Source organism: Crocuta crocuta, unplaced genomic scaffold, assembly GCF_008692635.1.
Source record: "Crocuta crocuta isolate KB4526 unplaced genomic scaffold, BGI_CrCroc_1.0 scaffold788, whole genome shotgun sequence".
Taxonomy (NCBI): domain Eukaryota; kingdom Metazoa; phylum Chordata; class Mammalia; order Carnivora; family Hyaenidae; genus Crocuta; species Crocuta crocuta.
The window spans coordinates 493385-512708 of record NW_027530636.1 but is presented as its reverse complement, the minus strand read 5'-3'; the positions used below and the strand labels follow the sequence as shown (position 1 = coordinate 512708).

Here is a 19324-nt window from a genome sequence, read left to right as displayed (position 1 = left end):
GTTTGTTTGGGGTTTTTTATTTGATTTATATTTATATTTGTTTGGATAATAAGTGACCATTTCTCTTCTCATATTTTGTTTTCACCCTATTATCTCTTTTTGAACTCCCATGTTAAAACTTTTAACAAATGTTTTTTACTCTTTCTCCGCTCAATGTTTTCATGTCAAGACTTTTTAGGAAATGATCCAGTTCATTAATCCTGTCTTCTGCTGTGACTCATCTACTGTTAAATCCTTTCACTGGAGTTTTCAAATTCGATTAGTGTATTTTTTAGTTTTAGAATTTCAATTTAGGGGCGCCTGGATGGCTCAGTTGGCTAAGCGTCTGACTCTGGCTCAGTTCATGATCTCACGNAACATATTAATCATTTTTAAAACTTAAAAAAAAATTTTTTATATTTATTTTTGAGAGAGAGAGAATGTGAGTGGGCCGGGGGCAGAGAGAAAGGGAGACACAGAATTCTAGGCAGGCTCCAGTCTCTGAGCCGTCAGCACAGAGCCCGATGCGGGGCTCGAACTCACAAACTGTAAGGTCATGACCTGAGCCGAAGTCAGACACTTAGTCGACTGAGCCACCCAGGCGCCCCCATCAAGTTTTTAAATTTTAATCATCATTTTAAAGTCATTGTTATTAGCTCCAATGTCTGGATCACTGGCAGGCCTATTCATATTGTCTGGGGCATTTTTGTTCTCTTCATATTTAGTCATGTGATTCTGACTTTAATATAATTATTAATTTTGTACAGAATGATAAAGAAAGCTTACAACTTTATCACATGATACCTTCTTTCAGAGATGGCTCATTCTAGGTATTCAAAATGGAAACTGATTACCTTACTCTAAACAGGATCTAAGATCATTTAAGACCACATTTCAATCAGAGGACGGTTCCATATACCTCTAATTTGCCTCTTCCTAGGGTACAACCCTCTAATTTTTCAACTGAGAGCCAATGGTGCCCACAGGGACTCTGTAGCCTAATTAGTCCTGGATATTAATCCTTGTATCCTCAGCTTAGCAAGACGTAATGGGTTTGTTATTGTCATCATTGTTGTTATTATTATTGCAAACATCTTTATGTCCAGTAGTACCACAAATTACTACATAAGTCAGTCAAAGAAATAACTTACTTTTTTATTTAGCAATTTTTAAGTGCAGTTGAGCCTTGAACCATGTGTGGGTTAGGGGTGTTGACCCCTAGGCAATAAAAAATTCATATAGAACTTCTGACTCCCCAAAACTTGACTACTAATAGCTTACCACTGACCAGAAAAGCCTTAGTGATAACATAAACAGTCAATTAACACATAATTCATATGTTTTGCTCCTATATACTATGTTCTTACAATAAAGTAAGCTAGAGAAAACAAAATGTTAAGAAAATCATGAGAGAAAATACATTTACAGTGCTGTACTACTTATCAAAAAAATCTGCATATAAGTGGAACACAGTGCAAACCTGTGTTGTTCAAGGGTCAACTATATATGTCTTTCATAGTGCAAACTATAGCCCATGGGCCAAATCTGAACACTGTTGTTATAAAGTCTTATTATAACACAGCCATAATCACTCACTTACTTACTGCCTATAGCTGCTTTTGCATTATGTCAGAATTGAGTCATTATGACAGACTGTATGGCTCACAGAGCCCAGAGTATTTACTATTTCATCCTTAACAGGAGGGAAAAAAAAAAGATCCCTCATCTACACTAAACAAAGTAACCATAAAAAAGCATCCCAGGGGCACCTGGTTGGTTCAGTCAGTTGACTGTTGATTTCGGTGCAGGTCATAACCTTGCAGTTCATCAACTGAAGTGCCACATCAGGCTCTACACTGACGTAGAGAGCTTGCTTGAGATCTATTTCTCTCCCTCTCTCTCTCTGCCCCTGCCCCACTTGTGTTCTCTCTCTCTCTCTCTCAAAATAAACAAACTTTAAAAAATAAAAATAAAATAAAATAGGGGCGCCTGGATGGCTCAGTTGGTTACTGCCCAACTTCAGCTCAGGTCATGATCTCACAGGTTCGTGAGATCGAGTCCTTCATCCAGCTCTGTGCTGACAGTTCAGAGCCTGGAGCCTACTTCAGATTCTGGGTCTCCTTCTTTCTCTGCCCCTTCCCCACTTGTGCTTGTGCTCTGTCTCTCTCAAAAAATAAATAAAAATTTTAAAAAATTAAGATAAAATAAAATAAAGTATTCTGTCATTTGGTACCAAAGGGTTTCTCCCAAGCTTTTTCAGTTTGGACATACTAGATCAAAAATCCAATTATCAAAAATCCAATTATCAATAGGTTGATCACTTAATAATTACATATCCACTCCACTCACCAGATACTGATGCAAACACATGCAAAACTATTAAGAATTATATAACCTTAAAAGATAGGTACAGGGGCACATGGGTGGCTCAGTCGGTTAAGCGGCCGACTTCGACTCAGGTCATGATCTCGCAGTTTCTGATTCGAGCCCCACAACGGGCTCTGTGCTGACAGCTCAGAGCTTGGAGACTGCTTCAGATTCTGTGTCTCCCTCTCTCTCTGCCCCTCCCCTGCTCACACTCTGTGTTTGAAAAAGAAATAAACGTTAAAAAAAATTTAAAAAAAAAGATATAGGCAACAATGCTCCTTGGCTAACAGTTAAAGAAACCCTTCTCAAAAAAAAATGTGCTAGAGTTGTCTAGTGACAGTACCTACACTTGTGGTGAGAACAGCATAACATACAAAGTTGTCAAATCATTAATTTGTACACCTGAAACTAATACAATGTTGTATGTCAACTATACTTCAATTTAAAAAAAGAGAGAGAGAGCACTACACTGAGACTATGATGGGAAAAAGTAATCTCTCCAGGGATAAAGCAGGCTCCAAACAACAGTAAGTGAAGGCCATACTCCAACTGTGGGAGGCCATAAATAAATTCAGAGAAGTGAGAGAACTTAGATCAAATGAGAAACAGTATCCCTAGTGATCACTGCCACTGAGAAAAGCTGTAACAAGCCGTAACTACAGGACATCAAAAAGAGAAACTGAGAACATACAGCTACAGAAGGAATTCCAGGATATATATTATCTCTGAGAGTCTGAGTTTAGAATCCATATAGTTTTCCAGCCCAAAGTTTTAATTTTTGACGTACCTAGGTTTAGCCCAGTTTCTGCTTATCTACTTCTCCTCCCACAAATACACACACCACAAATACACACAAACCATTCTCCCATCTGTCTTCAACATATCCTTTCACATCTTTCAGTCAAAAACCGGCAAAAGTTAAAAAAAGAAAAACAGATACAACTCATAAAATATTTGCTTTACAACTTCAGTAGTATTAAGCAGCAACCTATATTACATCACATACATAATCACAGTACAACATGATAGTACGCTATACTCATGAGACTATAAGCAATGTGTAGGCTTCCTTCTAGTACACTGCCTAGCACATAATAGATACCCAGAAAATAAATGAATGTTAAATAAGCAGTGGTGTAAAATAGCAGTTAAAAGTAGTATTAGATAAGCTAAATCAATCCCTAAAAATCCCTAGGTTATCAAGTGGTATTTTTTGCTTCTTTTTAATTTAAAAAATTACAAATTACAAAAGCATCTCAGCTAGTTGCTAAAATAGATGATGAAAAACCAAAAGCTTAAGAATATCATATTTATATTTGGAAGTATTATACAAAATAAAGTTAGCAAATAAAGTTAATCAAAATCTCTCTAGCCAAATTATATTCTAAGACTTTGATAAATAATTTAAGTACAGATAATAAAAGTTTTAAGAATATTTTGAAATCTAGTATATATTAAAAGAGATCTTACCTGCTTTTTTAAGTTATCATTCAATTCTTTTAGTGTATCAAAAGAGGACCTTAGCCTCTTGCTTTCTTTATTTCTTTCCTTAAGAACTTCAGTTAAGTGCTCAACTTCTGCATCATGTTGCTAGAAGGGAAAAAAAAATCTGATCTAAAAATTAGGTATGGATTCCACTTCACAAATGCTACTGACCACAAAGTAGTTAAAAATTAGAATGCCTTGGGGCGCATGGTTGGCTCACTCAGTTAGGTATCTAACTCTTGATTTCAGCTCAGGTCATGATCAAGTCATGGGATCAAGCCCTGTGTCGGGCTCAGTGTTGATGGCCCAGAGCCTGCTTAGAATTTTCTCTCTCTCCTTCTCTCTCTGCCCCTCTGTGCCTCCTGCACATGAGTGCTCCCTTTCTCTCTTAGCATAAACATTAAAAAAAAAAAAAAATTAGAACTCCTTGAATAAGGACTTTAATCAGTGTATTTAAACATACATGACTAATACTGCAAATAATTTATAAAAACTATATCATCAAAGTAATAACTAAACATTGAAAGCATTTGTTAAGTACCTATTAAAAAACTATTTTGTGCTTCTGCTCAAAAGAATCTACTGAAACTCACTAAAATAATTTCTTTCACATCGTGGGATGATAAAGCAATGAAGCATTTCTGATCCTTTTTTTTTTTTTTTTTTAATGTTTATTTGAGAATGTGAGTGAGTGGGTGTGAGTAAAGGAGGCGCAGAGAAAGGAAAGAATCCCAAGCAGGTTCTCCGCCTCAGTGCAGAGCCCAAGACAGGGCCCAATCTCATGAGTCATGAAATCATGACCTGAGCCAAAATCAGAAAATCAGAGATGGATGCTTAACTAACTGAGCCATCCAGGCTCCCTGGATTTCTGGTCTTCTTCAATAGTCTGGTTAGTAGTTCATAACTTTGTAACTTAAAATTTAAGATTTAAGGTATGCTGAGGAATAAATATCCACAGACAGAACTAATTTCTTGTTCTCATAACATAGCTAAAATTGTTTACATCTCAAAAAATTAAAAAACATATTAAAATTTCTGAGTCTTAAACTATTTGACTTTCCTTAATCCATTCTATAAATAACTGAAATCAATTAACCCTCTAATTACATTTAAATGAGATACCACTTATTGATTTAAAGTGCAAATACATATAGTTTATTTCACATTTTATTCTCAATTTATTCAAAATGTATTAAAACAAGCAAATTTCTATAGGAAATTTAAAAATTGAATTAATTTCATTCTCTCAAGTAATCATATAGGTACTATTAAACCGCGTCGGGCTCTGTGCTGACAGCCAGCTCAGAGCCTGGAGCCTGTTTCGGATTCTTTATCTCCCTCTCTCTCTGACCCTCCCCTGGTCATGCGGTCTCTCTCTCTTTCAGAAATAAATTTAAAGAAATTTTTTTTAAATTTTAAAATAAGGCTGTTATCTTTACACTTAAGAATAGCAGAGAGACAAATCTAAAGAGAAAAAAAAATCAAGAATAAATCTGGTATGGAAACCTCTTGAGAATCTAAGCATTTCTTCTTTTGCTCTGTTTAAAAATCCAACCATGTGAAAACATTAGCTTTATGTAATTTTATTACATGAAATTATTCTTTAAATAACTTAGTATATAACCACAAATAGAGCTATTTCAAACATTAGGTTAACATTCTCATTGTCCAAATTTTTCTAGATCCAAAAGATGTTAAAAATATAGGAGTTCCATTTCCAGAATGGTAAGATAAGCCCGCTACATTCTAGTTCTGCTACTGATTACAACGAAAAACCTTAGACAGAACACAAAAAGTAACAACCTTAATGACTGTAAAAAGTTAACAAAAGTAGGGAATTGTAAAAGGAGTGAAAACTTCCTCTTCTCTAGCAGTCTTGCCCCAGGGCAGGTCCCTGGCACTCTGAAGTGCAACAATCTTGTAGGCTGCTAAAACCGAGAGAAACTGTCATTCCAGCCAGGAAAGCCAGGAAAAGGGTCACTGAGAGCCAAGGAACGTGTGGAGTATCTCAGAGAAGAGCCTCAGAAAAAGGATCCTTTCATTCTCGTGTACAAACACCTGTAGAAATCTGGCTCAACCCTAAGCTGCCTAAGCACAGCATAGACAAAGTGGCAAAGCAAAGGTGGAGACCTCAGAGCTCAGTTTAAAAATACCACCGTCTCAAACTAACCCCAATTGTGCAAGCACAGGAAAGACACAGAACACCATACTAAGGGTCCTGAGAACTAAGATTTAAACCACTCGTGAGTATCATATAAACCTAAGTGGCACACGTACAAGACAAGTCAAAAGCAACACCATAAAACCTTTGAAAACTGAACTGAGTTTGGGTCACTTCCCACAGAAGGTGAGAAAGAACTCTGGCCTAAATCTAATGAGGATGGAGAGGGAAAATGGAATAGGAAGATTCTGAGCTCACTTCCTCTCGTGAACACACCAAGGCTGCAGCTACATAGAAAGTAATTTCTTGGGGCGCCTGGGTGGCAGTGTCGGTTAAGCGTCCAACTTCCGCTCAGGTCATGATCTCACAGTTCATGGGTTTGAGCCCCGCGTCGAGCTCTGTGCTGACTGCTCAGAGCCTGGAGTCTGCTTCAGATTCTGTGTCTCCCTCTGTCTGTGACCGTCCCCTGTTCATGCTGTCTCTCTCTTTCTCAGAAACCAATAAAAACATTTAAAAAATAATAACTTCCTCTGAGAAAGACCTGAAGACTAGCAGGACAGCTCTTCCATAGGTAAAGACATAAAGAAACAGGAACATCAAGAAGGGTGAGAGGTGGGGCCCCTGGGGGCTCAGTGGGTTGGGCATCCAACTTTGGCTCAGGTCCTGATCATGGCTCATTTGAGTTCGAGACCCGCATCGGGCTCTGTGCTGACACCTCAGAGCCTGAAGCCTGCTTCGGATTCTGTGTCTCCCTCTCTCTCTGCCCCTCCCAGCTCACACTGTCTCTCTCTCTTGCAAAAACAAACAAACATTTAAAATAAATTTAAAGAAGAAGAAGAAGAGGAGGAGGAGAAGGAGGAGGAGGAGAAGGAGGAAGGGTGAAAGAGGCAGAAACACAGTCTGGTTGGGAACTAAACCCCGGCTCAGTAACCCACAAGAGGGATATCATAGGTATGGAGGTCCTAAGGAGTGTAGGGTTCAAGACCTGTATCAGGTACATACCCAGCCTTGCACTGAGGATCTATGTGCACCAGGAAGACAAGTCCCCATTACACCTGGCTTTGAAAATCAGCAGGGCATATATCCAGGAGCACTGAAAATCAGCGTGGTTTAACTCCTGGAAAGCCACAAGCTAATAAGAATTGAAAGGGTCTGCACACAATTTCACTCTAGGACCACAAAGGCAGCAGTGTGAAAAGCTCCTGCACCACAGATAAGGGATATCTACTAATTTTAGCAAGTACGCCAGAAGAGCAGGGATCTGCAGGAAATTTCTTTGGGGAAAAAAGCCATGGGGTGCTATTTTGGGGGGCTTCCTTCAGCCTACCTGGTCTAGTACTAGTGGGTGCCAGTTCTAACACTCTCTATCTACCTTGCTAGCACTGCTTACCCCACTCTGGCATTCCCCTGCAGATCCACCCCATCAAACCCAACAGACACCCCTCCTGACCCACTACATCTGGCAGTTGATCTCTGCCAAGACTGGTGCCCCAACAGAGCAGCTACCACCCTGCCACACCCAGTGTACATCATTAGTCAGGATGGGCAAGAGTCCAAAAAAACTCATCTCAGGGAGGGGGAGCCAGCCCCACCCTCCACCTTGCCCACAACAGTCACAGCCAGACTCAGAGTCAGTCATGTACATGGGCAGCAGCCACAGCTGGGCCTCTCAGCCAGCATGCTGGAGACCAGCCCCAACCACCAAAGCACCTGCAGCAGTGATGGCTGGGGACTGTAGCCAGTTGCTGGTCCAGAGCATGAGCCTAATCTCAAGTATAACAGCAGCAATTATAGCCCAGTCATAACAGGAGGGCACATACAACTCATAGAGGGGACACCTCTGGAGTACCTGGTTCTGGTGAACAAGGGATTATACTTCTGGGCTCCACATATCACCTTCTACTCAAGGCCTATACTTGCAATGCCAGGAGACATAGCTGACTTACCTAACACAGAAAAATAGAGAGTCAGACAAAATTAGGAGATAGAGAAATATGTTATGAACAAAAGAAGATAAAATCTCAGAAAAATAACTAAATGAAACTGAGATAAACAACACTTCATAAAGAATTCAAAGTATTGGTCATAATGACTAATGGTCATTAGTCAACTCTGGGGAGAAAAAATGGATGAACTCAGTGAAAACCTCAACAGAGATAGGAAATATAAAAGAACCAATTAGAGGTAAAGAATATAATAACTGAAATAAAAAATATACTAACAGCAGTCAACAGCAGATAGAGGATTCAGAAGAACAGATCAGTAATCTGGAAGACAGGGTAGTGGAAATCATCCAAATTAAACAGCAAAAAGAATATAAAAAAACAAAAAATAGGTTAAGGGACCTCTATAACAATATCAAGCATACTAACATTGCACTATAGGGGTACAGAAGGAGAAGAGAAAGAGAAATGGGTAGAAAAAGTATTAGCTAAAAATTACTCTAACCTGGGGAAGGAAATAGACATCTAGATTCAGGAAAAACAGAGCCCAAACAAGCTGATCCCAAAGAGGTCCACAACAAATGTCATAACAATTAAAATATCAAAAATTAAAGTTAAAAAGAGAATCTTAAAAGAAGCAAGAGAAGAGCAACTAGTTACATGAAAGGAAAGACATATAAAACTGTCAGATGATTTTTCACAGGCCGGAAGGGAGTGGCATGATATATTTGAAGTGTTTAAATACAAAACCTTTGGGGCACCTGGGTAGTTCAGTCAGTTCAGTGTCCAGCTTCAGCTCAGGTCATGATTTCATGGTTTGTAAGTTCAAGCCCTACATAAGACTGTGCTGATAGCTCAGAGCCTGGAGCCTGCTTCAGATTCTGTGTCTCCCTCTCTCTCTGCCCGTCCCTGGCTCATGCTCTGTCTCCCTGTCTCTCAGAAATAAACAAACATTAAAAATAAATAAATAAATCCTACAACCAAGAATACTCTATCCTGCAAGGTTATTATTCAGAACTGAGGAAAAACAGGATGTCCAAAACAAACAAAAGTTAAAGGAGTTCATCATCACTAAACAGACCTCACAGGAAATATTAAAGGAATTCCCGTAAGTGGGAAAAAAAGGAGGCCACACCTAGAAATAAAATAATTCTTAAAATATTTCACTGGCAAAAGTAAACATACAGTAAAGGTAGTATATAAATCACCTATAAAGCTAGTAGGAAGATAAAAAACAAAAGTAGTAAAATCAACTGTATTTGCAATATTTAGTTAAAGGATACACAAAATTAAAAGATGTAAATATGACATCAAACATATATAATGTGGATGGGATGAAATAAAATGTATTACTTTTAGAATGTGTTCAAATCTAAGTATCAATTTAAAACAAAATAGAATATACATAGAGGGTTATATATGAACCTCATGATAACCACAAACCAAAAAGCTCTGATACACAAAAAATAAAGAGAAAGGAATCCAAACATAACACTTAGGAAAATTGTCAAAGTATAAAGTAAGACAACACGAGAAGACAGGTATAGAGAAGAATGATAAAAACAACCAGAAAACAACAAAACTGCAATAAGTACATACCTGTAAATGGACTCAATGCTCCAATAAAAAGACATAAGATGACTGAATGGATTAAAAAACCAAGACCCATCTTGGTGTGCTGGCCTGGCTCAGTTGGTTAAGCGTCCAACTCTTGGTTTCGGCTCAGGTCATGATCTTAGGGTTTCATGAGTTTGAGCCTGTGTCAGGTTTTGTGCTGACAGTGCAAAACCTGCTTAGGATTCTCTTTCTCTCCCTCTCCGCCTCCCCTTCCCTGCTCGTGCAGTTTCTCTCTCAAAACAAATAAATAAACTAAAAAAAAAAAGAAAGAAAAAGAAAAAAAAAAGACCCATCTATATGCTGCTGACAACAGACTAAGTTCAGACCTAAAAACACAAAGTGAAGAGATATAAGATATTCCATCTAAATGTAAATTAAAAAACAAAAAACCTGGGGAAGTAATACTTACATCAGACAAAACAGACTTTAAAACAAAGACTGTAACAAGAGACAAAGAAGGGCACTACAAATGATAAAGGGATCAATCCAGCTAGAAAAAATAACAATTCTAAATATCTATGGCTACAACATAGGAGCACTTAAATATATAAAGTAAATGTTAACAGACATTAAGGGAAATTGACAGATATACAGTTAACAGTTGGGGATTGTCATCTCACTTACATCAATGAACAGATTATCCAGACAGAAAGTCAGTAAGGAACAGTGACTCTGAACAACATTAGACCTGACGAACTTAGATACATACAGAGAACTCCATCCAAAAACAGCCTAATATACATTCTTTTCAAATGTACATGTAAACATACTTTTCCAACCACAGTGGTATTAAACTGGGGATCAATTACAAGAAAAATGTAAAAATCACAAACACATGGAAGCTAACTAACATATTACTGAATAACCAGTGGGTCAACAAAGAAACTGAGGAAATAAAAAATACCCAAGACAAACAAATATGGAAACATGTTCCAAATTATTGGAACACAGCAAAAGAAGTTTTAAGAGGGAGATTTATAGCATTACACACCTGCCTTAAGAAACAAGAAAGATCTCAAATAATCTAACCTCACACTTAAAGGGACTAGAAAAAGAACAAAGTCCAAGGTCACAGAAGAAATAATAAATATCAAAGCAGAAATAAATAAAATAGAGACTTTTAAAACCAATAGAAAATAGAAATATAATAGAAAAGATGGGTGAAATTAAGAGCAGGTTATTTAAAAAAAAAATAGATAAACCCATAGCAAAATTCACCAAGAAAAAAAGGGGCGATTCATACATAAAATCAGAAATTAAAGAAGTTACAACTGACAGCACAGAAATATAAAGAATCACAAGAAACTACTATTAAAAATTATATGCTAAAAACCTGAATGACCTAGAAGAAATTGATAAATTCTTAGAAATACACAATCTTATAGGGTGCCTGGGTGGCTCAGTTGGTTAAGCATCCAACTTTAGCTCAGGTCATGATCTTACAGCTTGTGAGTTCAAGCCCTAAATCAGGCTCTGTGCTGAGAGCCTGGAGCCTGAAGCCTGCTTGTAATTCTGTCTGTCTCTCTTTGCCCCTGTCCTGCTCACACACTGTCTCTCTCTTTCCCTTTCTGCCTCTCTCAAATATAAATATCAAAAAAATTTTTTTAAGTACACAATCTTCCAAAATTGAATCAGGAGATAGAAAATCTGAACAGAACAATTACTAGGAATTAAACTGAATCAGAAATTTTAAAAAGCCAACAGCTAGCTTCAGAGGTGAATTCTACCAAACATTCAAAGAGTTAATCCCTATTCTTCTCTCAGCTATTCCAAAAAAAAAAAAAAAATTAATGAGGAAAGAATGCTTCCAAATTCACTCTGAGGCCAGGATTACCCTGATTTATTCCAGGGATGCAAGAATGGCTCAATATTCACAAATCAATGTGATATGCTACATTAAAATAATGAAGGATAAAAGCCATATGATCATCTCAACAGATGCAGAAAAAACATTTGTCAAAAGGCAACATCCATTCATGATAAGAACTGTTAACAAACTGAGTATAGCGGGAACATACCTCAACATAATAAAGGCCATATATGAGAAAGCTATAGCTAACATCATACTCAAAGGCGAAAAACTGAAAGCTTTTACTCTAAGATAGGAATAAGACTAGAATGCCTACATTTACCACTTTTATTCAACACAGCCTTGGAAGTCCTAGCCATAGCAATCAGACAGGAAAAAGAAAAGACATCCAAGTTTGTAAGAAGTAGAACTGTCCCTGCCTGCAGATGACGTTATATTATATGTAGTAAACCCTAAAGAATTCACCGGAAACTATTAGAACTAATACATGAATTCAGTAAAGTTGCAAGATACAAAATTAATATATAGAAATCAGTTATGTTTTACACTAATACCAAAATAGCAGAAAGAGAAATTAAGAAAACAATCTTATTAAAAACTGTACTAAAAACAACAAAAATACCTACAATTAATTTAACCAAGGTAGTGAAACCCCTGTACTCTGAAAACCATGAGACATTAATGAAAGAAACTGAAAATGTCACAAATAAATCAGATATACCATGCTCATGGATTATAACAACTAATACTGTTAAAATGTCCATACTACCTAATGTAATCTACAGACTGAATGCAATCCTTATCAAAATACCAAAAGCATTTTTCACAGAACTAGAACAAATAATACCACAAAAGACCCCAAATAGCCCGAGCAACCTTAAGAAGAACAAACTTAGAGGTATCAAACACGCAGATTTCCAACATTCCTACAAAGCTATAGTTACCAAAACAGTATAGTGTTGGCACAAAAACTGATGTGGAGATCAATGGAACAGGACAGAGAGCCCAGAAATAAACTCACACTTACATGGTAAAGTTATACAACAAAGGAGAAAGAATATACAATGGGGAAAAGACAGTCTCTTCAATAAATAGTGCATCCAATAAATAAATACATCCAAATAAATACATCCAAAACAGGTACGTGAAAAAAAAAACTAAAAGCTACATCCAAAAGAATGAAACTTTCTTAATTTAAATTAAGAAACCACTTTCTCATATCATATACAAAAATAAACTAAGAATGAATTAAAGACCTAAATGTAAGACCTGAAACCATAAAACTCCTAAAAGAAAATAAGGGGAGTAAACTTCTGGACATCAGTCTTAGCAGTATTTTTTTGGTCTGTCTTTTCAGGCAAGGACAATAAAAGCAAAAATAAATACCTTGGGGGAAAAAAACCACAATTAGGTCTACATCAAAAAAAAAAAACACTTTTGAACAGGGAAGGAAACAATCAAAGCAACCTGCTGAACAGAAGATATATGTAAATTATATATACACTATATATGTCGATACTGGTTAATAATCAAAATATATAAAGAATTCATACAACTCAACACCAAAATAAACAAACAATCCAATTTAAAAATGGGGAGTGGATCTGAACAGATACTTTTCCAAAGAAGACATAATGAGAGCCAACAGGTACGTGAAAAAAAATGCTCAACCCACTAAAATTATCAGGGAAATGCAAATCAAACCCACAATGAGATATCAACTTATACCAGTCAGAATGACTTGTATCAAAAACACAAGAAATAACAAGTGTTGGTAAGGATGTGGAGAAAGGGTAACTTTGTACATGGCTGGTGGAAATGTAAACTGGTGCAGCCACTCTGGAAAGCACTACGGAAGTTTCTCAAAAAATTAGAAATAAAAACACCATATGATCCAGCAACTGCACTGCTGGTTATTTACCTAAAGAAAATGAAGACACTAATTTCAAAAGATATATGCACACCTATGTTCACTGCAGCATTATTTATAATAGCCAAAATATGGAAGAAACATCAGTGTCCATTGATAGATGAATGGATAAAGATGTGGTAAAAATCCACAATGGAATAGTATTCAGATGTAAAAGAGAATGAAATTCTACCATTTGTGACAACATGAAGGAACCTAGAGGGTATTATGCTAAGTGAAAGAAGTCAGAGAATGACAAATACTGAATGATTTCACTTATATGTGAAATCTAAAAACAAAACAAATGAACAAACAAAATAAAACAGAAATAGACTCCGAAAAGAAAGAACTGGTGGTGGCTGCCAGAAGTGAGGGAGGTAGGTACTGAGCAAAATGGGTGAAGGTGGTCAAAAAGCACAAACTTCCAGTTATAAAATAAATAAATCAGGGATGTAAAATACAGCATAGAGAATATAGTCAATAATATTGTAATGGCATTCATTATATAGTGAGAGATGGTAACTAGTTTATTGTGGTGAGCATTTCAGAGTACACATAAATACTGAATCACTATGTTGTACATCTTAAGCTAACATGTCCATCAACTATACTTCAATTTATAAACAAACAACTCAACTGGGCTGACTTCTTAAAAAAAGAAATATACATTCTCCTGAGGATTATAACCAGATCCAGAATCTGTATAATATCTACAAGGCCCCAAATATAATCCATAAGTCATACACAAAGAACCAGAAAAATGTGACTATGTCTCAAGAAAAATGTCAATCCTTACATGATCCAGATGTTTAATTTTTAGGTATGTTCTAGGAGATAAATACAAATGAATGCAAATGGAAAGATAAAAATTCTCATGAGGAAAATTAAACATAATTTTAAAAAGAACCTAATTAGCAATTTTAGAACATTAAAATATCAGAAAAAAATTCACTAGATAATCTCAGTAGCAACATGGATATGCAAGAAGAAATAATGAACATAACGACAGACAACAGATATTATCAAATCTGAAGAACACTGAAGAAACAGATGAGGAAAAAGGAGCAGAGCCTCAGCAGTTTGTAATAGCAAAAGACCTAACAGAAGAGTCACTGGAGACATAGAAGGAGAAAGCAGCTGGAACATAAAAAATATTTGAAGAAATACTGGTTGAAAACTTCCCAAATTTGGTGAAAGACACTAATTTACAAAGTGTCAAGATGTTCAGTGAACCCCAAATAGGGTAAACTCAAAGAAAAACAGGCAGAGATACCTCATAATTGAATTGCTGCTGAAAACCACAGAAAAAGAAAAATCACCTATTTACATGACATTCTCAGAAAGGCAGAAGTTCAGAGACAGAATATAAGTCATGGGTTGCAGGGGTGGGATGCAGGGGGCAGGGAGGGATAACTACAATGGAGTGTAAGGAAACCTCTGGGGTGCTAGAATTATTCTTTATCAGAATTATGGCAGTGATTACAAGACTATATGCATTTTTCAAAACAGAATGAAATTTATTCTCTGTAAGTTATACATATAGTAATATATCCATTAAAATGAAACAAAGCATACTATACCACCTACATAATATTCTTGAGAAAATATTTAACCTGAATAAAATCCTTAGCAAATCGAGGATATGACACACTGCATAAGACTGCTGGCCTGGAATCTTCAAAGAAAGGTCTCACAAAAAAGAAAAATGGTTGACTCTACATTCAAAGAAACCAAAATGATATAAAAATCAAATGCAATGCAAGAATGTGGTCTAGTTCTTTGATCAGAAAATAAAACAAAACAAAAAAGAAGAAAAAATTTCAAGGCCCAACTGGGAAAGTGAACGTGGACTGTATATTAAATTAAATATTTCAAGTACCATTAATTTCCTAATATGATAACAATGCAGCAAATGTCCTTATGCTTAGGAGATACATATTCCTAAGATTAAGTAGTGATAATACTAAGGAAGTATTTAGGGGTTCTGAGTCATGATTTTTGCAAGTTAGTTTCAAATGGCCCAGGAAAAAATATGTGGGTGGAAGAGAGGTTGGAGAAGAATGTGGCAAAATGCTAAGATCTAGTGAATCTAAATTAAGAAAGAAACAAATTATATTACTGTGAAAACAAATTGCCATATAGTTACCTCCTTTATAATCTGAAATCTTGTAAGAACCTCTTCTTCGACACCTTTAATTTTACTCAAAGCAGTTTCATGTCTGAAAAGCAGTTGTTCTCTTTCAACTAAAAAACGTTCCCGCTTTTGAAGTTCTTCAGCAAACTCCTGTTGGGCTGCAGTTTCATACTGTATTAAAATGTCAGATTCAAGTGTTTTTAGAAGGTACATTCACAAAGTCTACAAATAATGTTTTTATTTACTGAAGTTGTAGCTTAATCAAATAGGGTTTAGGACTACATGGGTACAAGTAAAATGTGGATTATAGTAACAGCCAGACTAGCACAGCAAGTAAGCTTGCACATCATTTCTGTGATGTGATACCATAGTGAGATTCTACTATGAGAACTCTAGAGAACTTAACAAAACACATCAGTACTATGCAGAATAAACCCCTTTCCAGCTTCAATTTCATGTTCTACTTCAACTTCATCATCTGCTCTTTTCCCTATACTCTCCATCCCTTCCCTTCTTTTCCTTCACTTGGGCTGAAAGACCCCAGCCTTACATTACAGTACTAACCACCTTCCCACACAATGCCGCACTACTTCACACCAATGGAGAAAACTCACACATCAGGAGAAGGTGTACTGTTGTAAATTCATGGAACATATATCGGATTCTCAATGCAGTACAGAAATTGCTTTATATTTTCATGATTTGGTTTCTCTCTCCTACTCTCCACAGTGTTTATTTCAAACCTTCTCCACTCTTTACTTTGAACACCTCACCTCCCTCCTACACCATTCTGTGCGGACAGCCTCATCTCTAACTTCACTGGGAATACAGAAGACAGCCGAAATTAACACCAATCTCCTGCCCTCAAGACACACGGGTCTCTCCTTCTCTCCCATCACAAAGGCAGTCAGAATCTCATTGTCTGCTGTCTTTTTGTGGATAACCCCTATAATATTGTTAACCTCTCCAATCTCATCTGAAATGGAGTTTCTCTTGACCATGCCTACTAACTGCCTCCCTTCCATAAGTAAAAAAAAAATTTTTTTTTAATGTTTATTTATTTTGTAGCAAAAGAGAGACACAGACAGGGGAGGGACAGAGAGGGAGACACAGAATCTGAAACAGGCTCCAGGCTCTGAGCTGTCAGCACAGAGCCCGATGTGGGGCTCGAACTCAAGAACTGCGAGATCATGACCTGAGCCGAAATCAGACGCCTTCCTGACTGAGTCACTCTGGTGCCTCCATAAAATTCTTTAACAGTCTGTCTACATCTGTGGATCTCTCTTCTTTACTTCCTAATCACTCCTCAATTTATTTCAATCTGGCCTTGGCCCACATCCACCTACTGAAATGGCTTACCTATTACTACATCTGAAGGTCACTTTCAATCCTGTTGAGTCTCTCAACAGCATTTTATACCCTTTTATAGCCCTTTTCTTCCAACCTAAAATAATTTCTTTCATTGGCCTCCATGACACCACTTTCTCTTGGTTTTCTACCTCGGTCTCTGGCCATGGCTTCTCAGTTTCCTTTGCAGGCTCCACTTCCTCTACTGTCATTTAATTACCAATGTTTCTCAGTATTTGGGTTTAAGCCACTTTCCTTCTCATTTTACTCTCTGCTTGGTGCTCTCCAATGAATGGCTAAATTACCATGTATGTGCTAACTACTCCCATCCTACAATTGCTCAGCTTTCTCCTAAGTTCCAAACTGCCTACTGAATATTCCCACCTGTACACATGCTTTCAGGCAGCACAAAATAAACGTGTCCAAAACTGAATTCAATTAATCATGAGGGAAATGTAAATTAAAACCACAATGAGGTGTCACTTCACACCAACTAGGATGGTCAGAATCAAAAAGACAGATAACAAAAGTTGTCAACTATGTAAAGAAAATAGAACCTTCATACACTGCTGGTGGGAATGTTAAATGATGCAGTCATATTGGAAAAGTCTTGGAAATTCCTCAGAGTGAAACAAAGAGCTACCACATGACCTAGCAATTCCATTGCTTCATATACACCAAAGAGAGATGAAAGCAGATGTTCACACAAAACTTAAACATGAATGTTCACTGCAGCATTAGTCATAACAGCCAAAAAGTAGAAACCCATATGTCCATCAACTGATGGAAAAAAAGAAAAAAAGAAAACGTGGTGTATTTATGTAATGGAGTATTCAGAAATAAAAAGGAATAAAATTCTGATATATGCTGCAACACAGGTGAACCTTGAAAATATCAGGCTGAGAGAAGCCAGACACTTCATACACACTACACATTATATGATTCCATTTATATGAAAAGTCCAGAATAAGCAAATCTACAGTCAGAAAATAGATTAATTGTTGCCTAGGGCTGAGGAAGTTGGGTGAGCTTGGTGGGGGAGGGGGTGCATTAATGAGGAGAGATATCTAATGAGTAGATAGCTTCTTACTGGGATAATGAAAATATTCTAAAATTGGCTGTATTGATGGTAGCATATACTCCTTGAATATACCAAAAATAACTAAATTGTACACTTTAAAAAAAATAAGAGGCCATTCCAACATGTAAAGATACAACAAAAAGATGGCTGTCTATGAACTGGAAAGTAGGATCCCAACAGACAATGAATCTGCTGGAGCTTGGTCTTGGACTTCTTAGCTTCTGGAGCTATTTGATGTGTGTTCACTGTTTTATGTAGCACTCAGGAGGCCACTGTGAGGATATATCACATTTTCCCTGTTTTGGAGATGTCTCAAGATGTATGAAAGTGTTGAATCACCATATTGCACACCTTACACTAATATAACACTGTTAACTGGAATTAACAAAAACTTAAAAAAAAAGATTATTTAGTAGACTTTTCTTTAACTATCAGGTTTTAGATGTAGAAGCTTTCTCTATGGGACTAGGCCTCCACTTTGGAAACACAGCAAGACACCTGCCTTCACCTGCCTCAGTTTCAGCAGTTCCTGAGGGAGATATACAAGCCTTGGAAGAGATGGATTCTAATACAATCATTAACAGATTCACCATAATTGGTCAACTGTTAACAAAAACTTGCCAGAATTCTATTACCTCAGCATATGATGAAAGCCAGATTCTTCTACTATGCTTATGTTGTTTAACAAAGAACCGCAGAATTCTAATGACTTGAAACTTAACTCTTGAACTCTTGTCATCTCATATACTTTTAATATTTGGATTTAATATTAAAAACTTGGTCTTTTTACTCAAAGTTGTGGGTATGCATCTGCAGATTACTATCCCCGGTTCACTTAAAAATATGGCCTTATTATTAGTGTCAGAACTCAGAATCATCTCAATGGATTTAACACTCACAGACAAAAAATACAAACTACAACATCAGTAAGACAGCTATCAGATTATGGGGGAAAGATAACTCCAGGATGTTGCTGATGGGAACGTAAATAAATAGGCACAGCCACTTTGGAGAACAATTTGGGAGCACCCTGAACAATTTCTTCTTATAGGTTGAGGATACTTAAGCAGAACTACTTGTAAAGTATAAACTCAGTCTTATATATTTATACAGAAATAAGTAAATAAAGTAATGGTGGTTTATTTAGAGGCTGAAATCCTACATAGCAGTTAACTAGGGGCACCTGGGTGGCTCAGTTGGTTAAGCATCCAACTTCAGCCCAGGTCATATCTCACAGCTTGGGTTCAAGACCCACGTCGGCACCCTCTGTGCTGACAGCTTGGAGTCTGGGTCCAATTCTATATCTGCCTTTCTCTCTGCCCTACCCTGCTTGTACACTGTCTCTCTGTCAAAAAGAAATAAACATTAAAATTTTTTAAAATAAATATCTTAAAAAATAAAAAATAAAGTGAAGAACTAGATCTATATTTTCTAAACACATAAATCTCAAATATATAACAATGAATGAAGCAAAGAAATTACAAAAAAAAA

At 36.7% G+C, this 19324-nt stretch overlaps 1 protein-coding gene across 4 annotated transcripts in view; it reads right to left on the bottom strand.

Moving 5' to 3' along the window:
* The window catches only part of CCDC138 (coiled-coil domain containing 138), a 108483-nt gene that overhangs the window by 76947 nt on the left and 12212 nt on the right, over window positions 1-19324 (bottom strand). For all 4 annotated transcript variants that reach the window (XM_077768566.1, XM_077768568.1, XM_077768569.1 and 1 more), the window contains exons 6-7: window positions 15418-15576; window positions 3817-3936 (exon numbers count right to left, since the gene is read on the bottom strand). In XM_077768566.1, the coding sequence (XP_077624692.1) occupies window positions 3817-3936; window positions 15418-15576 (279 nt within the window). The remainder of the gene's footprint in view (window positions 1-3816; window positions 3937-15417; window positions 15577-19324) is intronic.